This window comes from Ursus maritimus, unplaced genomic scaffold (assembly GCF_017311325.1).
Source record: "Ursus maritimus isolate PB19 unplaced genomic scaffold, ASM1731132v1 scaffold_1, whole genome shotgun sequence".
NCBI classification, from domain to species: domain Eukaryota; kingdom Metazoa; phylum Chordata; class Mammalia; order Carnivora; family Ursidae; genus Ursus; species Ursus maritimus.
In genome coordinates, this window is record NW_024423343.1 from 60420065 (window position 1) to 60447945 (window position 27881).

General features: G+C 34.5%; 1 protein-coding gene across 1 annotated transcript in view; it reads right to left on the reverse strand.

The window, feature by feature from the left end:
- The window catches only part of UBR3 (ubiquitin protein ligase E3 component n-recognin 3), a 230724-nt gene that overhangs the window by 136940 nt on the left and 65903 nt on the right, over positions 1-27881 (reverse strand). The window contains exons 11-20 of the mRNA XM_040644068.1: positions 24533-24619; positions 17891-17956; positions 17713-17802; positions 16494-16622; positions 15779-15831; positions 15544-15677; positions 15094-15179; positions 13176-13317; positions 10546-10642; positions 1490-1631 (exon numbers count right to left, since the gene is read on the reverse strand). Of these exons, the coding sequence (XP_040500002.1) occupies positions 1490-1631; positions 10546-10642; positions 13176-13317; positions 15094-15179; positions 15544-15677; positions 15779-15831; positions 16494-16622; positions 17713-17802; positions 17891-17956; positions 24533-24619 (1026 nt within the window). The remainder of the gene's footprint in view (positions 1-1489; positions 1632-10545; positions 10643-13175; positions 13318-15093; positions 15180-15543; positions 15678-15778; positions 15832-16493; positions 16623-17712; positions 17803-17890; positions 17957-24532; positions 24620-27881) is intronic.

Consider the following 27881-nt stretch of genomic DNA (forward strand, 5'->3'; position numbering starts at 1 on the left):
ATTACTTATTAACTGTTAACATAGTACTCAGCTTCACCACCTGAACTAATAATTTAATTTCTAAAACTCAATAATAATGCCTGAAAAATAAGAATAACAAAACTTTCACTCAAAGATTTTTGCTAGAATTAAACAAAGTAAGTACTTATAAGTAGCATTTGAAACAAAATCTGGTATATGTAAACATCCAAAAAATGTCTGTAAATACAAATACCTATTGAATAAAAAAATTCTACCTTTTTTGATGAAGAATATTTTACTGAATAATCCTCTCAGAAATTAATGAAAATAAACAATTCAAGATGTTTTTTGAGGCACATGTCTAAAATCTTAACAGGAATGACTTTTACAAGTAAGACAAAAAAATGGTCATGCAGTAGAGCTGAAAGAATGAGGGGTACAGAAATCTAAAAGTATTATTTCATTACATAGCAAACATTAAGGAAACAACCAAATGTCTACTTAATTAAATGCAATGTATATTTTTAAGTAATTTTTAAAATGTGTATGTAGTAATTAAAAATTTGCATAACAAATATGCTCTTTAAAAATTTCTTTTAATTTTTCAAATTCTGATTAGGAATAAGAAACAATAGTTTTTATACGCAAGTAATGAATCATGGAACTTTACATCAAAAACTAGGGATGTACTGTATGGTGACTAACATAACGAAAAAAATTATTAAAAAAAAAGAAACAACAGTTTTTCTTTGTCTCTAACTGTAACATTTATCATGTCTACACTTATTTTATTGATACCCATAGTTATTTTATCTATTCAACATGAGTATATAGTTCTTTTGTCTTTCATCTCTTATCCAGATTACATCATAAATATGCCTGCTATATATTTACATATACTCTACAATATTATGTATACAATTTCTGAGTACACAGCTAATGTTAGTCAAATAAATAAATAAATCAGTTCTACATAAGAAAACCCAAGAATAAAACAAATTCTAGGTAACACAAAAGAAAAAGTATCTATCTTTTCAGTTTCTTAGATATTTACTAAAGCAAATTCTTAATACTGCCACATAGAAAACCATTCAAATTCCTCCATGTCACATTCCTAATCAGAGGGAAAAGCCAAGAAAACAATCTGAAACACAAGGTCACTGGCCTTCATGGCTTAGTTCTATCATTTTAATGGATTCTGGTGGCTATTTCGTCCCTATTGTTCATTCCATTCCTCCTGTAGTTTTACAGTATTTCACTTTTTGTTCTATAAGAGCCACAAATAAATATTCCTATCTGAAACTGGGTAAGATGAATAGTTTCCCACAAAGAATGGTGTAGGTCCTCTATTTTCAACTTAGAATTCACATATATGTGATTATGTCACATCCTCACACATCTTTAATGTATAAATACACTTTGCTTTATAAGTAGTACTTTTACGTAAATATTATCTGCTAACACTTTTATTTGAAAATTATGGAAATAAATTCTAATCTGAGTCTTTCTATTCAAATTACTACTGTACCTTGTAAAGCAGAGTGAATAGCACAATGTGTAAAGTTTTACAGTGCAAAAGTCTCATGAGACCTTTATAGCTGGGATGGAGTGGCGTCCTTTTCTTATAGGGAGGCCAGGGATTTCCAGGGAATTTTCCACTCTGTTTTAAACTGTAAAAACAAAGAAAAACTAAAATTAGATGATAGACTTAAGATTAAATTGTGGTTTAAATAGTGATTTATAGATCATTTTTGTCATATTTTTCTGTGCAGTACCATTTTTAATTAAATTGCTCAAAAATGCCAAACAGATATCTATTCTCTCATAATAAACATTTTTTTTTAAAGATTTTATTTATTCATTTAACAGAGATAGCCAGCGAGAGAGGGAACACAAGCAGGGAGAGTGGGAGAGGAAGAAGCAGGCTCACAGCAGAGTAGCCTGATGTGGGGCTCGATCCCATAACACCGGGATCACGCCCTGAGCCGAAGGCAGGCGCTTAACCGCTGTGCCACCCAGGCGCCCCTCATAATAAACATTTTGTACTGAATAAAAATGAGTAGGGAGACCTAAGCTGAAAACTAAAAAAAAAAAATATGAACAGGAAATGTTAACAAAAGGAAAGAAACAGAAAGAATACAAAGTAAACTACTAAACACAGAAATTTCCAGTTATAACAATTGAAAAAAAATAGATAACCTGAAAATTCTCCCACCTACCAACAGCTTGGAAAGCTGGACAGAATATAAAATGTAATCTTTTCAATGCATATTTGAACTCAAAAAAGAAAGTGTAAGTTCCCCTGTTACCAGAAAAAGACAGGAATCAACAACAAGCACTGACAATGTGTCTACCAGTGATTTTAAAGTCCTTGAGAGCCAGACAGATCTCAAGGTATTGTGCTCACACAAGGTTTAGAGATGGAACTAAGATTCCACATAAAGCTGACACCTTTGAAAAGCTTCACCCTCAATGAAAGGATAACTCACAAGGAAAATAAGAAAGTTCGTCTATCTCATCTGTGATGGAAGAACAACAGGCTCCCCAGGAAGATAATAATAATGAACTTATATGCAAATAACAGCAGACTCAAAACACAAAAGGCAAAATCTGAGAGAATTACACAGAGAAACTGACAAATTCACAAACGTTATAGAGGATATTAACACATTTCTAACAGAAAGCCTAAGAAAAATAAACTGGTAAGGATTTTGAAGACTTTTTTTTAAAGATTTATTTATTTATTTATTTATTTGAGAGACAGAGATAAAACGTGCATGCGGGGAAGAAGAGGGAGAGAGAGAATCTCAAGCAGAGGCACCACCAAGCACAGAGTCCAACACAGGGCTCAGTCCCACAACTCTGAGACAATGACCTGAGCCAAAATCAAGAGTTGGACGCTTAACTGACTGAGCCACTCAGGAGCCCCAGAATTTTGAAGATTTTTAACAACATAATCAATAAGCTTGAACCAAAGACATTTAAAGAACATCCAATAATTAGAGAATACATATAATTTTAAGTACAGTTAGAATATTTATGAAAATTTACAAAATACTAGGAATGAAAGTAAATTTCAAAAAATACCAAAAGAATGGTTATATGGGCCACTACCACTTGTCACAAAGGAAATAAAACTAGAAATCCACTAAATGATAACCCAAAACTTCAGACATGTAGACATTTTATAACACAATGCTCTTAGAAATTCACACAATTATAATCATAACAGAAAAATTTAAAATTTAGAACCTAAACTACATAGAAAAATTGTGGGATACAACTAAAGCCGTACTTAGAAGGAAACTCTCAGTATTAAATGCATGTGTTTTTGTAAAAAGTCAAAAACTAAGTGTCTAAGGGAGAAAATCCAACTAATAATAATAAAGAAGAAAAAAGTACAAAACAGAAAACAAGGGGGGAAAAGATGAAACAAAACAAAGTTTATTCTTAAAGAAAACAAAATCAAAGTTTATTCTTAAAAAAAAAAAAAGAGTAAAACTGGCAGTCCTCTGATAAGACTCAGTCCTCTGATAAGAAACAGCAAACACAAATAAACAATAGGAATAAAAAGGTATGGGGCATCTGGGTGGCACAGTCATTAAGCGTCTGCCTTCGGCTCAGGACATGATCCCAGAGTCCTGGGATCGAGCCCCACATCAGGCTCCTCCACTGGGAGCCTGCTTCTTCCTCTCCCACTCCCCCTGCTTGTGTTGCCTCTCTCACTGGCCATCTCTATCTCTGTCAAATAAATAAATAAAATCTTAAAAAAAAAAAAAGGAATAAAAAGGCAAAGACAATTTTTTATTATATACTTAAGACAAAATAAAATGTTTCCTAGAAAAATATAACTTGACCATCCCTTTCAAAAAGAAATAAAAATCCTAAGTAAGACTATAAGCTTTAAAGACAGTGACTTAGTTTTAAATTATACCTCAAAACAACAACAACAACAACAACAACAACAACCAAAAAAAACCCAACATGAGGCCCAGGTAGTTAAATAGGCAAGTTATATTAAAACTCAAAAAACATCCACCTAAATAAGAATGAAGCTGGACCACTACCAGATACTATATGTAAAAATTAACTCAAAATGTGTCAAAGACTTAAATATAAGAGCTAACACTATAAAACTCTTAGAAGAAAACATAGGCATAAAACTTTATAACCTGGATTAAGCAATAGATACGACACCACAGCACAAGCAACAAAAGAAAAAACTAGATAAATCGAATTTCATTAAAATTAACTTTTGTGCAACAAAAGACACTCAAAAAGTGAAAAGACAATCCGCAACCCACAGAACAGTAGAAAATATTTACAAATCATATTTCTGGTGTTAGTATTCATAATATATAAAGAGCTCTTAAAATTCAATAAAAAGCTACTCCAATTAAAAATGTGCACAGGATCTGGATAGCTCTCCAAAGATGATATACAAAAGGCCAATAAACACATGAAAATATGCTCAACATCATTAGCCATCAGGGAAATGCAAATCAAAACTACAATGAGATAATATTTCACTCACACCCACAAGGATGGCTATAATCAAAAAGACAGATTATAATTGTCAGTAAGGAGAGGGAGAAACTGGAACCCTCATACTCTGCTGACAGGAATGTATAAAGCTGAAGCTGCCTTGATAAACAATCTGGTAGTTCCTTTAACAAACACAGAGGGGCGCCTGCGTGGCTCAGTCAGTTAAGCGTCTGCCTTTTGCTCAGGTCATAATCCCAGGGTCCTGGGATCAAGCCCCACGTCTGGCTCCCTATTCAGTGGGCAGTCTGCTTCTCCCTCTGCCCTTGCCCCCCACTCTTGCTCATTTGCACTCTCTTTCTCAAAGAAATAAAATCTTTAAAAAAAAAATTAAACATAGAGTTACCATATGACCCAGCAATTCCTCTCACTGGTGTATACTCTAGAGAAATGAAATATGTCCATACAAAAATTTGTACATAAATGTTCATAGTATTATTCATAATAACTCCAAAGTGGAAAGTATCCAAATATCCATTAACTAATGAATGGATAAATAAAAGTGGGATATCCTCATAATGGAATATTATTTGGCAATAAAAAAAATTGTACTGATACATGCTAGAATGTAGATGAGCTCTGAGAGCATTATGCTAAGTAAAAGAAGCCAGTCATAAAAGAACACATTTGATTCTATGTATATGAAATACCCAAAATAAGTAAATCCATAGAAACAGAAAGTAGATTAATGGTTGCCTAGGACTGGGGGTTGGGGAAAATGTGTAGTAATTGTAAATGGATATGGGGTTCTTTTTAGCGTGATGAAAATTTTCTGGAATTATTATGGTGATAATGGCATAATCCTGTGAATATACTGAAAACCACTAACTGAATTGTACACTTTAAATGTGTGAATTGTATTGTAGGTAAATTATATCTAAACAAACCTGCTTAAAAAAATGTTCAAAAACAAATAATCTCTATCTCCTGAGATAAATTTTAGAAAATGGCAAAAAGGTAAATGATACACAAATAATTCTATGATGCTAATATAACTTTGTTACCAATATAAAGACAACATGATACAAAAAATTATAAGACTATGAGAATAATGGGGAAAAATTTTTTTAATGAGTAAACTATAACAAGCAATATTTTTTCAAAAAGTGCATTATGGGGGCACCTGGGTGGCACAGCGGTTAGGTGTCTGCCTTCAGCTCAGGGCATGATCCCGGCATTATGGGATCGAGCCCCACATCAGGCTCCTCTGCTATGAGCCTGCTTCTTCCTCTCCCACTCCCCCTGCTTGTGTTCCCTCTCTCACGGCTGTCTCTATCTCTGTCGAATAAATAAATAAAAATCTTTAAAAAAAAAATAAAAAATAAATAAAAAGTGCATTATGACAAGATTGGGTTTTCCCAATAAGGCAAAGATATTTGGATTGTAGCCCAACATTTGCAGCAACATGGATGGGACTGGAGGAGATTAGACTAAGTGAAATAAGTCAAGCAGAGAACGACAATTATCATAGGGTTTCACTCATTTGTGGAACATAAGGAATAGCAGGGAGATTGTTAGGAGAAGGAAGGGAAAAATGAAGGGGGGGTAAACAGAGGGGGAAATGAACCACAAGAGACTATGGACTCCGGGAAACTGAGGGTTTTAGAGGGGAGGGGGTGGGGGGGTGAGTTAGCCCAGGGAAGGGTATTAAGGAGGGCACGTATTGCATGGAGCACTGGGTATTATACGCAAACAATGAATCATGGAACACTACATCAAAAACTAATGATGTACTTGTATGGTCACTAACATATCAAAATTTAAAAAAATAATAGTAAGAAAAATAAAATTAAATAAAAGTAAAAAAGATATTTGGATTATATACCATCATCTACACAGATGTAAGAAAAGCACTTGATAAAATTAAAAACTCAATCACAATAAAAATTCCTGGTAGGCCTGCACTAAAAAAATTTTCTCAATCTGATATAAAACCACTGAAGTAAACATTATATCTAATGGTAACACATGAAAAGTGTTAGGAACAAGACAAGATGCTTTTCATCACTGCTATTATTAAGTACTAGAGTTGAGACTCTAGCCAGCGAAGACAAGTGTGTGTGTATGTATGTGTAAAGAAAAGAAACAAAATCATCATTATTCCCAGATGATTTAATGGTCCACATACAAAATCTTTAAAAACCTACCAATTATTAGAATAAGAGTCTAAAATTCAACTGCATTATTATTCACTACAACAAACAGAAACTGTAATTATAATATATATCTATAAAAATCATAAGATAACTGAATAAATCTAACAAAAGATAATCTAAAACCTTTATTTAAAAAATTATAAAATTTTATTGAAAGAAATTTAAGGTAACTTAAATAAATGGAGATATAGGCTATGTTCACAGACGGGAAAACACATTACTTTTAAGATGGCATTTCTACCAACTGCTGAATGGATAAAGAAGAGAGACACACACACGATGGAATATTACTCAGCCATAAAAAACGAACGAAATCTTGCCATCTGCAACAACATGGATGGAGCTAGAGAGTATTATGCTAAGCAAAACAGGTCATTCAGAGAAATACAAAAACCAATTGATTTCACTCATATGTGGAATTTAAGAAACAAAACAAACAAGCAAAGGGGGGAAAAGTAAGACAGGGAAAGAGAGAGAGAGACAAATCAAGAAACGGGCTCTTAATTATAGAGAACAAACTGATAGTTAAGAGGGGAGGTGGGGGGGGGAAATGAGTTAAACAGGTGATAGGAACTAAGGAGTGCTCTTGTATTGAAGACCCAGTGATGTATGGAACTGCTGAATCACTATATTGTATACCCGAAACTAACATAACACTGTGTGTTAACTGGAATTAAAATAAAAACTTAAAAAGATGGCATTTCTACCAAATTAATCCATAAATTAATACAAATGCTATTAATTTCAATCAGCACAATTTCAGTCAAAATCCAATATGTTTCATCATTAAGTTTTACATGGTCATCATACAATTCTAGGCAAAGAGCCAAGAATAAATAATTATTATAAATAGAAGACAGAAGAAAGGAGGAGAAGGAAGAGAAGGAAGAAGAAGAGGAGAAAGGAGAGAAACTTAACAATGTTTGTGATAGTATGTGATTAATTTACAGAAGGAACAAAAGAGATACTGATCTATACACATACAGATACCTGATACAGTCAACTGCCTTTATTCACAGTAGTTATGTTCTATAAAGTCACCACAAATATTTAATTATTGCTCCTAGGACAAATACAGGATTAGGTTCCTGCAAATCTGCAGTCAATTTTGTTAATCAAAATTCCATTGCATATTTGTCAATGTCCTTGTAAATCAAGACAGCCCTATCAACAATGAAAACCTGCTCTTTCACGTGACCCTTTTCTGACTAACTCTTAGCAAGTATTTTTTAAATTCTTCCACCTCATGATCTACAGAACCTGCCTTGCCTGTATATTTAACATTTTTCACATATTACCTTTTGAAACATGAAGCCAGCCAAGCACTAGCGAAAAAAGGTTTAACATTTTCCTCACCCTTGGTAAACATGACAGGAATTTCTTTGGCTTTTAGCTTCACAACAAAGCTATCCACTACACTTTTTTATCAGTCATCATTCATGAGTCCACAAATTTAGCTTTTAACCTTTCCATAGATTCATTACACATTACAGTTGCTATATTAACTCTTTTTGGAATGACCTCATGTACAGATCAGTGAATTTCCTCTACCTCTTTCTGGATGTACCATATTATTGATTCATTACCACTGAACTCACAGCCAATAGCGTTATAACCCATGAATGAACAAAGCTTATCTAACAATGAATTTTCTCTGTAAGGCACATCAAAGACTTCTTGCCCTTAAGAATACCACACAGCACTTCAGTACTACATTTGGGGGTCACTTTAAATAGCAAAATCACAAACAAAAAGGACAAAAATGCAAAACAGCACTAAATACTCCAGAAAAAGGATACTTGTTTAAAGTATGAGAGCTGAAACAAGGGGGCAGAACTTTGCTCTGTTCAACCTCAGCTAGATGCACTCTGCATGTCCACATACACCTGCAAATACCCAAGAAAAAGCTACAAGTATTAATTTTGGATTCAGAACTTTAGCAAGTAGCCAAATTTACAAATAAAGAATTTGCAAACATTGAGGATCAATTACATATGACAGAACCAGCATATTACAAATCAGTGAGAAAGGAATGAACTGTTCAATAAATGATCCTAAAGCAAGCAGTTTTCTATAGGAGTAAAAATAAATAAATAAATCACTACTTCACTACCACAAACAAAAATCAATTCCAGGTGGATTAGAGATCTAAATGTAAAAAGGAAAACTTGAGAACTAATAAATTTTAGACAACCTATTAGAAAAACTGGCAAAGAGTAATTAATCCATACACAGTTCTCACAGCAAGAAACATGAAATCAATATTTTAAAAGCTCAACCTCACCTAGTAATCCAGGCAACGCAAACTGAAGTGAGTTACAAATTCAGCACTTGAAGTTAAAATCAAAGAATGAACATAAGTGTTTAATTTTACTTTCACCCAAAACTCCAAAAGAACTATAGTAATGGTATTTTTTAAAGGATGAAAGCCACAAAGATGGGGAAAACCACCAAAGAAAAAAAGGAAAGATTTTATTAACTGGAAAGCATATGGACCTGGTAACTCATCTAGTAGCGCTAAGAAAACCAAATCACAAGAAGGCAATGGGGAAAGCTGAGCATCAATCCAAGTAACACCACAGAATCCTCAAAAGGCTCAGAAACTGACAGCACCTGGTACCTCAGTAACTGGAGATGGGGAGTTAGAAGTGCTCTCCCAGGGGCATCTGGGTGGTTCAGTCAATTAAGCATCTGCCTTTCCCTCAGATCTTGATCCTGGGATTAGCCCCGCATTGGGCTCCCTGCTCAGTGGGGAGTCTGCTTCTCCCTCTGCCCCTCCCCTGCTTGTGTGTGTTCTCTCTCAAATAAATAAAATAGAAAGAAGAAAGAAAGAAAGAAAGAAAGAAAGAAAGAAAGAAAGAAAGAAAGAAAGAAAGAAAGAAAGGAAGAAAGGAAGAAAGGAAGGAAGAAAGAAAGAAGAAGGAAAAGAAGAAAGAAAAAGAGAAGATAAAATGAAAAAAAAGAAAAGAAAGAGTATGAAGAACCTCAGACTCTCTCTCCAAGGGTTTTAGAGAAAGGTAGAGAGAGATCCTGATGGCTGAAGTAGGCTTTGTTTTTTGTTTTTGTTTTTTGGGGGGAAGAAGGGGTATGCTAAAACTCTACACTACAAACTACTTCAGATATATCTGTGATGGATCATAAATTCAACGTATATCTATTACTGCAATGTTTGGCAAAAGAGAAGTTTCAATTATACCTAATATCTATATTTACACTTTGATGAACAAATATTTTCTCAAGATCAAAGACATTTGTATCATTTAAAACTCATTTTAAAATACTTAATGTATGCTTTAGAAAAGCAGATAAAAGATATTATATGATGTTCAGCAATACATTTAAAAAATAGTCTATAAAAACGGCAAAAAAAGTGAATTCTTCATTGAAAAGATATTCTTCAAAACTTTTTTCTTGCAATCATCATTTTAAACCACTTTGTTAAATATTTACAAGTAAAATTCAATTTGCTTTAGCTATTTTCCCAGTTGTGAAAACACACTAGTATTACCACACTTTTTGTAGATACCCACCCATCATCTCTGATAGCAGACAATTTTATTCTCTTAACTTGTGCCTCCTCTACTGGTTTAAAAGTAGAACAACACAAAATCAGATTTTGCATTCCATTAGTCAAATAGCAGCTAAATAAGTGTGTTTTTTTTTTATTTATGTCTATTTCTGACATTTTATAAAATTTACCAGATTCTGGATCAAGAATCTTGAGAACAAAAATATCTGGCAGATTTTTTTTTAAACTCAAAATATTATTTTCTCCCCTAAAGATTAAGAGTATACTTTAATGATAGCATATCACATTTGTGTTATAACTGAAATTTTTCTACATAAATACAAAACATCCATTATTATGCTAATATAACAGACTTACAATGCTGTGTATCTGTCCATTGCAGACTGCACATCTCTACGGTAAACTGTTCGAAGAATGACCATGACGGGGTCAAACTCCTGATCCCAGACTTCAGCTATTATTCAAAAGAAAGTAGAAACAAAACACTGACTTTTTAGGAATAAAGTCAATCCTTGATGACTAGGTATATTTAAGTATATTTTAAATTCATAAGATGGGACAGTTTGATTTGATTATATATTTGCTTTAATAAGCTTGATATTGTGACTACTTTTCTAAGCTGAAAATCATAATTTCATCATTATGAATGTTCTTTTAAGTTCAGTAAGAACTAGTGAGCAAAAACTATCATAATGTTAAAAAAAAAAAAGTATTATGTGATAACGCTTCACCATAAAAGTTTTGGTTCATCTTTTTTTCGTAAAGTGCCAACAGAATGTGAGCAACACAATGCATTAACAACTTTGAAAATATTCAAAAATAAAAATATGAAAGCTAAATTAAAAAATTAACGAGTTACTGATTTTCAAGAGTCTTACTTTGTAATATTTTTAGTTTGGAAAAGATCTTCTGTTCTTTTGCTAAAATTGATCGATAGCCTTACCATCTTCCCAACTAGGAATCATTATCCCACATGTGGTATGTGTACAATTGGTGGTACACAGATGATTTTAAGTGTACAAAGATTTTTATTTTAATAATTATATAATTATAACATATATTAGGATACTGTACGTTGCATATAAAACCCATGATCTCATTAATAATCTTTGCACGAGGTGAAGTTTAAAAAAGTGAATCCACTTAAGGATATACAGCAGACTAGGTATAGAATAATAGATACGGTATTTAGCTGTGGAAAAATCTACAACATGGCCTGAGAAGAATAATTTAGAAACCATTGCCTCAAGAGTGTATCTTGCCCAAATTAATTTTTTTCCCATCTCATTCTAGCAAAATTCTTAACATCTGAAAACAGTAAAAAGCTTAAGTTTCTCTCTATACATCTACTGTAATTTCAAGTTACTGGCATAAGAAACTATTAACAACTGTCCCTATTTTCACGTAACAGACCTTTCATTCATCTCAAATTATCTATTATAACTTTGACTTAAGATCCTTAAGATAGGCCTTCACAAAGACAAAGAGCTTTGTTATTATTTCTATTACCACTTCTTGTCCTTCACTTTTAAATCTATTAATTTGTAAAATTAAAATGCCAATGCTTTTATCAGAATTATAAAACCATAGCCATAGAAGAAAACTGTATTGATTAACTAGTCTCCAGACTTTAGTGTTCAGTGGCTCCCCACAGAAGTTTAACTGGGGCTGGTTCAGGAGCAAGGAGATGACAAAAGAGATGAGAAATGACGTTCACTACCCACACCCACATTAACAAAAGCAGGTCTATCTTCACCGCTTTATATAAGAGATTTACTTAAGGTTTGGATCCCCAAAACTAAACGCTTATTTCAACCACTTTTAAAAAGCTTGAAAGACTCTCATCTATTCCAACTCTCTCTTTTTACAAATAAGAAGTCAAATTCAAAGTTAAGAAACTGCTTTCCTCACTATCACACCAACTAGCTAACACAATTCGATACTGTATTTGAATATGAAAACAAGCTTCCTGACTAATCTTCAGAAGCCCAATGCTCCATCTCAGTGTCTCAAACTTTATGTGCATGACAATCATCTAATACGGCTTGTTAAAAAAGCAGATTCCCAGAATCTATCCCCAAAGATCCTAATGAAAGCAGACTGGGGCTGAAGCATAGAAACTCATGTTTTTAATAAGGACCACAAGTGAGTATGACAGAGGTAATCCTCACATCACACCTTACGAAGCACTGTTCTCCACTTCAAAAATGCATCTAAACTTTAGATACAAAGTATTCTCTACAATAAAGAAACACTGTGCTTTTCCTTTAATAGAATACACGCTGCAACCAAAGACTCTGGATTCACCTTTGTGAACTCCTGAAAAAATCCCACATGATCAGGCTTATTCTGCTGTGTTTTGCCACACAGGACGTGCTATTTACAACTTCATGGGGGCATCAGTTTTTCAGCTAGACAAAGCATCCTGAGGAAGTCAAGAAGGATGTAAGTGCTTCCTTCAAAATTTTAACTTAGATCAGTGAACATGTGAAAGTGAAAAAGACAAGACTGAATGACTTCTGGCTCTTGTCAAGCATGTCTCTATGAAGCCAGGGAGAAAACCTTGGAAAACCAACCACTTATGGAAAAGAATGTAAGAAAATGTAATCAGTAGTCTATACAGATTTTAATTTTAACTGTTTCAAATTAAATTTGGGGTATGAGAACTATTTCAAAATTTCAAAATCAAATTTAGAGAGCAAAATACATTTTTAAAAATTTTAAATATACAGTTTTATAATTTCTGGTTCATTTACAGTTGATTCACTTATAAAAATGAACTAGAATTTATATATAAAGTTCCTTTTCTAATTTAGAGTCATCTAAGAAGGTTTACTGTAACAAAATCATTTGTAAACAAATGGAAGCAATATCACTGTATACCATAAAAACTCAAAACTGAATACATAAAAAGCAAAACATTTTTTTGCAGTGTATACGCTCAGAAAACTAATTTTGAAAGAATGTGTTAACGTATATAAACGTACCTTTAGGAGTGTACATGCCTTGCTGCATAGAACCTCCAGGTTCAAAAACAGGAGCCTTAAAATCAGCTACAGCTGACAGAACTGATTCAAAGCTGTAACTGCCTGGAATAATGCCACTTTTGGGATTTGGATTTTCTGGAATATGATGTATGTGTCAAGGAAAAAAAAATTATGCCTAAAAGCCAGCTTTTAATTATAAAATTACCAAGGTACTCTAGTTTCTAACTACTTTTGCTAAAATAGAGTAATTGGCTGTAGTATATAAAATTGGCCACAAGAGGGCTATATAATACAAGAGTTCAATAATAACTTTTTATTAACTGTGAATTTTTTAAATATTTTTAATCTAGAAGCCTATTAATAAATTAAATGCTAAAGTAGTTCCCAAGTTTATTTCCCCCCCAACCAAATTAGCCAAATTTCAGGAAATGAAAAAAAAGTTTTTTAAAATTAATCTCCATTTTCATCATTTTACAAATAATGTTATACTTTCCTTTAGAGAATCAAAAACAGTATGCTAAAAATTAGCCAAATTTTTATAAGCAAAGATTATTTTTCCAAAAACACAAAATGTCATCCTCAAAGAAAAAAGAAAAAGATGCTAAACAAATTTTTACAAAGAAGGAAACCAGAAAACCACAAAGATCCTTTTCCACTGATTTCACATCAATTAATTTTTTTAAATTCAAAGTTACAGAAGAATGCTTTTGCTCAGTTCCAGCATTGACATACATTATATAATAGTTGAATGAAATCATCAAGTAATATTATTGATGCTGCTTATGAAAATCTTCAAGGTTATCAAATAGGCATTCCATAGGGTTATTTCACAAAATTTTAGCCAATTATTCCAAACATATTTATAATATACAAAGTAAATTTAGTCCAAAATTTACAAAATAATTCTTATCATAGAATAATACAATCTTTGTCTAAAATTTTATTAACAATAACTAAAAAAATATAAAGTGTATATTGTATGCTCTGTCCTACACAAAGAACTGTAAGTTTTTAAAGTTTATAGACAATATAGTCTTTGCCCTTAAAAACCTCTTGGTTTGGGGAACCTGTGTGGCTCAGTTGGTTAAGTGACTGCCTTCAGCTCAGGTCATGATCCCAGGGTCCTGGGATCAAGCCCCACATGAGGCTCCCTGCTCTGTGGGGGAAGCCTGCTTCTCCCTCTTCTTCAGCCTGCCACACACACCCCCCCACTTGTGCTCTCTCTGTCAAATAAATAAAATCTTAAAAAAAAAAAAAAGACCTCTTGGTTTAAGACTAAATTCTAAGGGACACCTGGGTGGCTCAGGCAGTTAAAGGTCTGCCTTCAGCTCAGGTCAAACTCAGGGTTCTGTTATCAAGCCCCACATAGGGCTCCCTGCTCATTGGGAAGCCTCTTCTCCCCCTCTCTCTGCCCCTGCCCCGACTCATGCTCTCTCTCCCCCTCTCTCTCTCAAATAAATAAATAAAATCCTTTTTAAAAAAGACTGAATTCTAAGGGGGGACAAAATCCTTAAAATGTTTAAAAGCCTGGTAATAATTACAAGGTATACCTTTAAATTTCAGCCATGAATTCCAACCTGGGTATACAGATAAAGTAGACCTAGCTGCCTTTTACAAAGTGTCCAGCTTCCTTACACCAATGCTGCCCTAGAAGGGCAGATCCTTGGGTGCCCAGAGCCATCAGTTCTGAAGTCTAACCAAGGCCAATAAGAGCTCCCTGAGAGGTAACAATGAGGCAAAAACATCTGCCACTAGCCCTGAACATACAGGTGAACAAACAACTGAAGTTCTTTTTCCACACTATTTTTCAACTCTAAAAATATTTTTTAATCACAAAAGTGATATATCTCTAATCTGTACAAATTACTTATTGTTTAGATCCTATATTTAACAAAAAATTAAACTTTTAAAAGGATATGAGGTCCAGCAATGAACTATGTGTCCTGTCATTCATACACAATTGGGCTACCATCTCTGCTCTGAGAATCTCATCATCAGACATCCCTAAAACAATTAGAAAGAGAATTAATAAATCTGAATACATATAAATTATAAAGAAACAACTTACCACACTTTTTAATAAGCTGTTTTACCAAAAACGAGATGCTTCAAAAATTAAAGAGCAAAGACTGCAATGCCCCAAGTATAGCCAGTTTAACTAACCTGCTGTTTGCAGTTCCCTTAAGTAAAGGGTTTTTTAAAGGATATTCTAAAAGGAACAACAACTATACAACATGTCAAGAGTTCGAAACAATGTTTAAATATATCCAAATCCTTTTCTTTTTTCCATAAGCCAGTTACTACCACAGGGAGAGGGGAGGAAAGGGAGAATAGTTAATACCCAAGCATTAGTACGAGTGCTTTTTACCTAAATGTAAACGAAGACTTAAAAGAATCACAAGAAATGTAAGAGCGCCTTCTAACATCGATCTCTCATGCTCTGCATCAAGTACTGTGTTTTGATGTTGTGACGCCATTGTCAACAAATCCACTACCTTAAATCTATAATAAGAAATATTTGAGACAGATTTTTTTTAAGTTAAAACAAAATCAACTTAAATTCCAAATACTTCCTAATACCTGTCTTAATAAATTATACTTACCTTTCAAAGACAGATGAAATAAAATAATCTGGGTCAAGTCTAGAAGCACAAACCTTTAAAAGAAAAAAAAAAAAACAGAAACTTTATTTCTCAATATTGTTTTATTCCTTATATTAATCATGTGGTTTGTTTGTTTGTATTCTGTATCTTATGATGTTTTGACATCGGGGGGGGCCTTACAGATATGGGGAGAGACCACCCCTCTCTGGGCTCTAAAAACAGTAAATATTCCTAAAGATATTCCTAAAGACAGTAAACAACTTACCTAGGAGTAAACCTCCTAAAGGCAAGTCAATCACCCCCTTTATCTAACCCTCACACACCAAACCAATATTCCCCTTGCCCTAAACCAACCTAGGGCCAGGTACCAGATAGCTGGGGATAGCCATGGTGCCCCAAAGTCCACCAGAAGTATTCAAACTAACCAATCCTAAACTGTTTCCCCTGCCCTGTCTTGCCAAATGCAAATGCCAAAAAAGGTTTTGCTCTAGGATTTCCCCTTGCTCCTACTGCTACTTCTTGACCAAAATCTCATGCTTCCCCTGTGGCTCTGCATGGCATGTGATTTCCCTTCTCTTGGGAAATTTAAGTAACAAATTCCTTCAACAGCACAGACCTCTTAGTGTCGTCATTGAGTCCCCTCTATAAACTAGATCCCATGGATACAAATGAGACACTTCTAAAGTACAATATCTGCATTATCAAGTTGGCTTACCTGTAGTAAGTAAATGTCAGGGTCAATCATGGAATTACAGAAATGAGACTGGACATAGGTCATAGCTTGTCCTTTGATTTGTAGACCATTTCTTACCCACATATTGCTGTGGATTTCAGCAAGACTTGCCTAGTAAAACAAAAATTAAGTAAATTAGACAAAAAAGTCTCCTAAATTCAATCTTTATAAAAACATGTTATACTGAACAATCACTTCAAAATATTTTATAACTTGATTATAGCATGAGCCTGACATTCTGCTCCAGGTTAGTTTAAAATATTCAATGCAAATGCATATTTTGAAACTTTTAAATGCTCATTACGCTTTATACAATCCCTTCTTTCAGAGTTTATACATGAGTTAGTTTTCCATGATGATTCCTGGAAACATTTATAACACTTTAAAATGAAGTCTTTCATGAGGAATCAATGACACTGATATTTAACTCTTCCCTTCTCAAGAAAAAAAAAAAAACTTACATAATGCTTCAAGAAACACAGCAATAAGCATAAAACAAAGCTGATTGTTCCAAACTAGTCATTTTTCAAATAATTAACAGGTAAGAGAAGGTCAGATTAGAATGTTTAATAACATTAAAGTTTAATTCTTCATGTACTTGTGTCCTGTATCAACGAAAACTTAGCACAGTCATAACTTCATCTCTTACTTGTTCCTAACCCCCCGTGTTAAAGTTCAATCATGTTTCACAAATCAAAAATTGCCAGGAAAAACAAATTGAAGTACAAGTCCCTCTACTATACATAAAAGTTTGGCCCACAAAATTATAGTATTAGAACTGAAAGTAACCATAGTGCTTATGCAGGAAAATCCTCTCTTTTCTCTCCTCTCATTTTCCAGATGGAGAAATTAAGGAGCAAGTAGGTAAGTTACCCCAAAACACACGGGTAATATTAAATTGATGTAGTACTAATGCTAGAAATCTGTTGGGTCTCCTGACTCTCAAAATAGTGCTGTAGTACATTAAAAACTTCCCTATAAATAAATACAGTGAAAAGAATTCCTGGGGAAATTACAACTAAATGTAAGTCTCATAGAACAAAAAAAAGACCAAAATATAATCCAGCAAAAATACCTAAGTTTAAAAAAAAAACTTTTCAAACATTCTGGCTATAACAACAATGTAAAGCCATAAAAATAAAGAAAGAACCACATAACCAAGAAATTCAATTAAAAACTTTTTAAAAGCCTGAATACATACTTGAATTTGGAGTGGATGAATCATTAGTTTCATTAACATTTCCTGATCAGGTAAAACAGAATCCAAATCTAGTTCTTGACATTTCACAGCCTAAAAATTATGGGAGAAAAAGTTACTAATCCAATACTTAACCAATATTTTTAAAAAAACAACTGGAATTGTTGAATGATAGTCTTACCTTACTCAAAAACATAGCATAGTAACGATGAAGGGGCAGATGAAAAGTGACTTGGTTAGGTGCTGGCTGGAATAAACAAAATCCACAAGTCAAAGAATGTTTTACAGAAATTCAAAGAAGGTTTCAAAATGCTACAACACTTTTACCTTTATTTATTCCTATACCTTTTTAATCAAAACTTAAACTTACAGAAGATACAGCTTTAAAAAACCACTGTATAGATAAAATTAATTCCATTTTAAATGCCTAAATGCAAGTTTCTGAAGGCAGAAATTATATACTACTCATGAATCCTCTGAAGCATCCAGCACAGAACAAGGGATGGAATAGGTTCCTTTCACAGTAGCCTATCTGGGAATCTTCAAATGCATGCGTACCAAACATGATGATAGTAATAAGAACAATAATCACAGCTGACTTTATTCACATTACCTCATTTAATCCTCAGAAGAACCCTATGGAGTAGAAACTATTAATGTTCTCATTTTATAAGTAGGGAAATTCAAGCTTGGAAACTTAAATAACGTCCTAAAGTTAACAAACAGTGAACTGAAGAGTCAGTCTGGATTCCACTGTTATATTCAGACTGGCAAGAGGCTCTGATCACAATCCTAAAGTGAGGTACAGGTGAAGGGCTTGCCTATGTTCACAAGCTGGGTAAGATGCTCCCCACATTAGCACTGAACACACAGCCTCCATAAGAAAGCTTAGTACCATATGTATCAAGGAACTTTGGCATTCTTGTGAATATTATAAAAATTGTATTTTAAACCTACAAATCCCATGAACCACTCTATCACTACAGGGCAAAACTACACCACAACTGTCCTTCTTAAACAAATAAGAAAAATTAAAAATTAAAAAGGTATTATTTGTTTTTAAATGCTTTTACAAATATTTTCTGGATAAAATAAAGAAAACTTTATCCAGAACATTCAATTATGCTAATGTAATATTGGTATAAAGTTATAGTTATGAAGGGTTGCAATATGTCACCATCCCCGAGTTCTTTTTTTTTTTTTTTTCAAAACAAAGATAACATCCTCCTCAACATGTGAATAAGTGGCTATAGAAACTTGTTCTAATAATTTAAAAGTTTGCCTTCCACAAAAAGGAAGGAATTTCTGATATATGCAACAACATGTAAGAAACTTAAGGACATTATGCTAACTGAAATAAGTCAGTCACAAAAAGATAAATACTGTATGATTCCACTTATAAGAAGTACATAGAGTAGTCAAAATCATAGAGATGGAAAATATAATGGTAGTTGTGAGGGGCTGGAAGGGAAAGGAAAATGAGGAGTTACAGTTTTGGAAAATGCAAAGTTCTGGAGACTGGCTGCAGAACAGTGTGAATATACTTAGCACTACTGGATTATATACTTAAAAAAGGTTGATGGTAAAGTTTATGTTACACTTATTTTACAATTAAAAATACAAAGTTTGCTCCCATTACTGGAATCATTTGAGTAACAAATTCTATACCAACTAGCTAAATCAGAATCTCCCTCAATTTCCTCTGAAGGCATTAAGGACAGTGGTTTAGAGTAGGCTCTTAAAAGCTAGATTTGCATGAGTTCAAACCCTGACTCTGCCACCTCTAGCTGTAAACATGAGCAGTTACTTTGCTCTGCACCTAAACAGGGATAACAAGCAGAAGGGAAGCTGTGAGGATTATCTTTAACACGGTACCAAACACACAGTGCTATTACCTACAAAGTCATGGACTTGTCTTTCTTTTTCTTTTTTTTTTTTTTTAAGATTTTTTTTTTTTAATTTGACAGGGAGAGAGAGAGCGCCATCAAGAGAGGGAACACAATGAGGGGGAGTGGGAGAGGAAGAAGCAGGCTCCGAGCGGAGCAGGGAGCCTGATGTGGGGCTCTATCCCAGGACCCTGGGATCACAGCCTGGGCCGAAGACAGACACTTAACGACTGAGCCACCCAGGCACCCCCTATCTTGTCTTTCAAGGCTTTAGCATTTCCTAAACTCACACTCTTCTTAGCCACTTGCTAAGCTCTTCTTCCACTGCTTCCATATAAACTGGTGGTCGTCAGATGCCATTCTCAGCTTTCTATTCTCCTAGGTGACTTTATCCAGATTCACAGCTTTGACTGCCAGCTCTACCAAGATGACTCCCAAATCTCAGCAGAAGTCTCACCCCTGAATTCCAAACCTTACATTCAAGTGTCTACTAAACATTATCACTTAATATCCCATGCAAACCACAAATAGTATGGGTCCAAACTAAACTCAGCATCTTTGTCCTAAAACTCAATCCTCCTCAATGTTTCTTCTCTAAATTCCTAGTAATTCGAATCTGAAATGTAGATTCCTTCCTTCTCACAAGGCTCCAACATCTGATGAGGCAGCAAATCATGTTTATCAGATTTTCTAAATATCCCTTAAATCTATCTCCTTCCCTGTTTCCACGCTGCCCCTAACTAACCTTAGCTCAGGCCCTCAACATTTAGTGCCTAGATTTCAGTGTAGCCCCTGCTTCTATTCTTACTCTCTGTGAGACATCTTTGTGGTAACTGCCTAGCTTACAACTCTCCCCATCTTCTCAGAATCATTCCTCCCTACTCCATCTCCCAAACACACACACACACACACACACACACACACACACACACTCACTCTGGAGCCTGACAGTCAAGTTTATAATAGCCACATCTAACTGGAATCAACCAACCTGAACAATAAGAAATAAGCTTTCCTCTTAAAAACTTCAGGTTGGGGCGCGTCTGGATAGCTCAGTTTGTTAAGCATCAAACTCTTGATTTTGGCTCAGGTCATGATCTCAGGGTTCTGACATCAAGCCCCGTGTCAGACTCCATGCTCAGTAGAGAGTTGGCTTGAGGATTCTCTCTCCCTCTTCCTCTCCCTCTGCCCCTCCCCCAGCTCATGCGCTCACGCTCTCTCTCTAATAAATAAATCTTTTAAAAATTTTATTAAAAAAACAAAACAAAACCTTGATGTTGGATTCAGAGACATCCTCAGAATCTTGGAAGAATGCTTGAAATTGTAACATTAGGCAGCTATAGGAAGGTAACATTTCATCACATAGGCAAAGAAGCACAGAAAGCCAACATACAGAGGGGGAAGAACAAATGAGGCAAATAGGGCAAAGCAAAGGTCAAAGACACAAGCTCCTGCTCAGCTTTCCACTCAGCTCCTGAGGTCCAGCTGCCGTAAGATCCTTGAGATACCGCCTCTGCACTCATAAGAAATTCGGCCTCCTCTAAATTAAGCTACATCAAGAATGTTTTTTCCTTGCATGCAAAAGAACCTTAAATAACACATCTCTCTATTTAAACCTCTATATGTTGCCAGGAGGTGATCTTTCCAAAACATTAATTAAATCTTGTACCTCATCTCCAGTCACATAAAATCATGCACGGTAGTATCCTTAACCCACCAACCTTCTGTGCCTTTCTGCTGTTCCCTCTGCTTCAAATACTACACATCCCTTCTCCCAATGGATTAGCATATCTTTAAGACTTGGCTCAAATGACATTTGTACTAGGAAACGTTTCCTAAATCCCTCAAGCTAAGTCAGATACTACACTCTATTCCCCCTATAGTACCTAGTCACAACTTTACAGAAGCACTGGAATCATATTAACTGTTTACCTATCTCCCATTTCCTTAAATTAGGGACTGTTTTATCACCTATCTCCAATATTTTTTAAATAGCAAACATTCAAATATTTGCTGGATGAACATATGTTCTACTTCCCTTTTATCAACAACTCTAGTCAAACTACCCTACCACATACTCATAATCGTTGCCCTACAGGACATTCATGTATTTGAGGATTCTTTTTTTTTTTTTTTAAAGATTTTATTTATTTATTCGACAGAGATAGAGACAACCAGTGAGAGAGGGAACACAAGCAGGGGGAGTGGGAGAGGAAGAAGCAGGCTCCCAGTAGAGGAGCCTGATGTGGGGCTCGATCCCATAACGCCAGGATCACGCCCTGAGCCAAAGGCAGACGCTTAACCGCTGTGCCACTCAGGCGCCCCGTATTTGAGGATTCTTAAATGGCCTACCTTATTGGAAAATTTATTCTATTCCTTGTCTCTAATGAGACTAATTTGGCTTAATTCAGTTCAAAAGATATTTATTTAATCTGTGCTAGATTTCTCCAATAACTGATATCCACTCACAAGGATGGTAAAAGAAATATTTATCAAAAATATAACATGTGCCTCGTAGTCAGTCCTCATTGGCTAATATCTTCAATAAAGAGATAAGGAGATGGATTCAGCAATGCTAAAAAAATTTTAAAATAAAATAACTTTTAAAAACCTGTCTAAGGGGCACTGGGTGGCTTAGTCGGTTGCATGTCCAACTCTTGGTTTCAGCTGGGGTTGTGATCTCGGGGTCATGGGACCTGGCCCGCATTGGGCTCCACACTCAGCAGGGAGTCTGCTTGGGATTCTCTCTCTCCCCCCTCCTCTGCCCTTCCCCCCCACTCATATGCATACTTGTGCTCTCCCTCTCAAATAAATAAATAAATAAATAAATAAATAAATAAATAAAAAATCTTAAAAAGAAAAAACTGTTTAAGATCACATAGCTAGTTGGTTTGTGGCAGAGCCACAATATATACTTGGGTCTGCTTAACTCATTACCTCTTTCCACTGACAATAGCCAGCACCACTGAAATACCATCAGACAAGTACCTGGGTGGCTCAGTTGGTTGAGCATCCAACTCTTGATTTCAGCTCAGGCTGTGATCTCAGGGTCCTGGGATTGAGCCCTGCGTCAGGCTCCACACTCAGTGGACAGTGTGTTTGTCCCTCTCCCTCTGGTTTTCCCCACCCCCTGCTCTCTCTCTCCCTCTCTCTCTTTCTCAAATAAATAAATAAAATCTTTAAGAAATACTACCACACAAGGAATTAAGAGATGACTAGTAATTTGCTATGTAACTATAGGCAAGTCATTTAATATCTTTGCATCTCCATTTTACATCTAAAAAAGGGGGGGGGGATAATACCTTCTCTACTTCACAAAGTTGTTTTGAGGAACAAATATGACAGTCCACCTTAAGAAACAAAAAACTGTGAAAATACCATAAAAAGCATACCATACTGTGAGATTCCTTAAGTTCTATATTTTCCCTTCTACTAAAAATCTGTTTATAATATCCAATAAATTCCTAAATATTTGTGTGAAAAACAAATCTACTATTTCCTTGAGTTCAGCTGCTCTATTTACCATACATGATTCTAACTGTCCTTAACTCCACCCCTGAGCTCAACCGTTAATTTCATGTTAAAATACTACATAACCCTCTGTGTGTAATAGAGGTTTCCCCTTCTTCGAAGTGTTTTCTTAGTGATGCTACCACTTCAGCAACACCTCCTAGGTTTCAAAGACCAATGAGAACTGGAAGGAGAGAAGCTCCAGCTGAGGGACTAATCCTAGAGGGGGCGAAGAAGGAGTAAAGCACATTGAAAGTACGGAGGCATAATATGAATCTAATCATGGGACAAACCCAGACTAAGAGGTATTCTACAACATAACTGAGCTAGCTGTACTCTTCAAAATAAACTGTTCCAGAAGGAGATGACTAAATGCAACACGGGATTCAGAATAGGATGCTTTTGCTATAAAGGACAACAATGGACAATTTATAAAACATAAAGGAAATCTAAGGATTGGACAGTAATAATATCTTAATGTTAAGGATTGCTATAAAGGACAACAATGGACAATTTGTAAAACATAAAGGAAATCTAAGGATTGGACAGTATAATATCTTAATGTTAACTTCCTAATTTTTATAGTTGTATCTGGTTGTATAAGACAATGTCCTTGTTTGTAGGAAATACACACTGAAGTATTTGGGAGTATCAAGTATTTGGGCATCAAGTCAAATGGTTCAAGAAAACAAAGTTCTTTGTACTCCACTTCCAAATTTTCAACAAGTTTGTGAGTGTATCCAAAAATTTTTAAAAGAAAGACGAAGAAAAAGAAAGAAAAATCCCGACACCTCCCCCCCCACCACGAAAAAAAAGTTCCATCTGCCCAGGATTCAGAAATCAGATGGGGGAATTAGAGTTGTCTGAAACATGGTCCTCCTTATGCATATGGCATATTCTGAACCCACTTTATAAGAGGAATAAAAGGGGCTTCTGATAGGAAAGTTGGTCGACTAATTACAAGCAAGCCCTTGTTTAATTCATAAGGAGTATGTTCTGAGCCAATTCTTCTCAGCTCGTTATTAATAACAATCACCTTTGTTCAAGCCCACAGGAGAACACTGACCAATTAATGAAGATGTAACACCCTTTCCATTAATCTCCCCTATCTTATTCACATTTGCGCTGTCACTTTAACCTCTCCAAATGAAACTAATTTTTACTCCTGAGAAACATGGAGACATATACACTTAATAACAGAAAAAGAAATCACGCCATTCTCTAGGAAATTAGCAAGTATGATTAGTACACTTTAGAATCTCCTAAATGTCAAAGCGCTGATCTTCCACCTCTCCATTTTTAAACCTAATGGTGTTATCCTCATTCTAACTTCGTTCCCTTATCCCACAAAAAGATATTATTCTCAGTGTTAAATGAGATCTAACACTTTTCTTAAGTGCCTTTATATATGTCAAAAACATACATACCTCATCTACGAAGTTAATGGCATCGAACCAGTCTTGAAGAGCTTCAAGGCAATATCTAACAACATTTCGGGTATATTCTTGAGTTTCCTAAAATAATAAGTTATACAAATTTTACACTATATAAATATGTATATTTTCAACTTCAAATTATATGCAATATGTAAAAGTTGTATATATAATGGTAAAATATATATATATTATCAAAATAACCACATTTGCCATTTTAAGAAATCCTTTCATGAATTAATAGTAATGACCAGAGACAATTATGAAAACTAAGGAACACAACATGCTATGTCTTATATAATATATTCTTGAAAATGAATCAAGGCTGAAATAGTTTTATATGATGCATATCAAGTTCCCTTTGAAGAGATTCCAAAAATATTACAAGTTCCCTAATACTAACTCTTTAATGAGTACAGTTTCCTTGGGGATGATAAAATCTTGGAGATGAATGGTGGTGATGGCTGCACAACACCGAGAATGTACTTAATATCAACGAACTGCACACCTAAAAATGATTAAATTGTATGTTATGCATATTTGCCACAACAAAAAATAAAAACAAACAGACAAAAAAGGAGCAGAGAACATTTAAGCAGTATGAGCAGCCTGTGGATATCTTAGCTTGCTAAGAAGAAAGGTAAGTGTGTGCCACTCAAAGGTAATACGAAAGAAAGTTATAATGTTTTATGGAGAAATGGATCCAGTGAAATAGGCAACTATTAAGTTTAAATGGCAAAATAAATCACGATAACCTCTCTTTAAAAAAAATAAATAATGGGCAAAGGATCTGAATAGACATTTATCCAAAGAAGATCTACAAATGGCTAATAAGCACATGAACTCAACACTATCAGTCACTAAGAAAGCGTACATCAAAACCACAATAAGATATCACTTCACACCTAATAGGAAGGCTCTAATTTTTTAAATGCAAAATAAAAAGTGTTGGCAAGGATGCAGAGAAATTGAAACTCTCATACATTGCTGGTGGAAATGTAAAATGGTACAGCCACTTTGAAGTTAAACACAGAGTTACCATATGACCAAACAATCCTACTCTCATATACCCAGGAGAATTAAAAATATATGTTCACACAAAAACTTACATGCAAATGTTCACAGCAGCATTATCCACAGTAACTAAAAATGGCATTAACCCATGAATAGACAAGTAGAATGTGGTATATCTATGCAATGGATTACTATTCGGCTATGAAAAGAAATGATACACACCATAGCATAGTTGAACCATGAAAACATTATGCTAAGTGAAAGAAGACCAACACAAAAGGCCATACATATATTGTATGATTCCATTTATATGAAATGTCTAGATTAGGCAAATTCAGAGACAGATGGGAGATCAGTGGTTTCCAGGGAATAAGAGGACGTTGAGACTGGGAGGTATGAGGTTTCTTTAAGGGATGGGTGACTAGTGGGGAATTTCTGGTACCAGCTGCACAGCTTTGTGAATATACTATACAACTGAACTGAATAGTTTAAGATGGTTAAAATACAGAATTTTAGGTTGTATAAATTTGAAATCAATAAAAAAAAGTTGTAAAAAAAGAAAGACATTTGGGGGCCTTAATGTATAATAATAGTACAGGTAGCATAAAAGTCAAGTAGGTTAAAATCTTTAGCTACATATATATATTACTCTGTGCCTTTAAGGAACACTAAAGTCTCCCATTGCTGCTTTTTCCTTCACCCTGCTCAGTCTCCTGTCCTGTTAATTCTTCCTTAATATTATCATGTAGGTCTACTCTTATGCCCACTACCTCAGTCCAAATATCACTTATCTGGTTTCCTTGCCAGCAGTCTCACCCTGTTTTAATCCACCCTATATGAAATTTATCTTTATAAAAATATTATTTTATATATTATGTTTCCTGATTTCTTACTGAAAAAAATTTAATGGCACTTTTAAGTTACCATAAATAATGTGTCATAACCAACCTAAGGTGGCAGATAACTCAACAGATAAAGAAACATTTAAAACCAAATTCTCCCATTTTATCAAGAGTTTGGGCAAAGATGTATCATAATACCCTGATGGTACAAGTATAAACTGATATGACCCTTCTGGAGAAAAATTTGAAAAGCATGTATCAAGAGCCTTTTAAAAGGTGACCAGTTAACTCCATTTCTAAATATAGCATATTTAATAATCATGTCCAGATCATCTCCCTCCCATCTCCCACCACTAACACACCCACCAAAAAAAACTGCAGTGTGCATGTCGAGTTACTAGTTTTACAACCTTTTCAGTCTGTTTATCCATATGTAAAAATGGACATAATACTATCTACCTCCTAGTACTGTGAAGGAAGCAAATGAAATAATGTTTGTAAAATGCTCTGTGTCATAGTCCAGCACTATGTGTGACAAGCAGTGCTCCAAAGGGTCATGGCCAGACTACTCCCGTCAAATCTGCAGTTACCTAAAGCTGCCACTAGATGGAGATTTTACAGTTCATTTGTTCTGTAAGGAAGGCAAAAATTAGTGAGATTCTGGAAATGCGCCATCCCTAATCTATCTGTTATCAATCTAGTATTAATTGTTTAACTAGCCCTTAACATTTTCAATAACCAAACACATTTAGGGCAATCATACAAAGAAGATAAGCTATCAGGTGAAGTTCTTTTTATTGTTAATCCTTTAGTTTTATATCTTATAATTAGAGAATAGAAAAAACGAAATAGCTAATTTTTTTTTACTTTAATAGTCTTTCTTCTAGCTTACATTTCTAAACCCAACAACAGTACTGCTGAAAAGCTCTAGACATTCTTGCTTTTAACAGACAATTACAGCAAAGTGGGAAAGAGCACAAGTTCTGAAATCAGATGGATTTGTTTTCAAACTCAGCTTCTACTTAATAGCTGTGTGAACTTGGGCAAGTTATTTAACTTCTGAAAGAAAGAGATGATACTATCTACTTTATAAGAGATGTAATGAAGACTAGATAAGAATATAAAGCAAAGAATATAGTGTGAAGAACAACGTCTGACAGAATGTGGGTGCTCATCAAGAAAATGTCTTACTTAGGAACTAAATACTCCCTTAACTGAGAAACTACTCTCTCAGATTCTATTAGGACAATATGAGCTTGTTTTCTCAACCCTCTTCACTTCTTAGGTTAAGGGAACAATAACACACTGCAAACCTGGCCTTCAAAGCTAAAAATTAAACTACTGCCTAGAAACAATGAGTTCTCATTATCAGAGATAAACATAACCCCAACTTCATAATCCAAATTTATCTTAAACACAGTTGTCAGAAAAATCCTCCTAAAATACTGATCTTTTCATATTAACATCGTATCAACCTCCCTGCTGCA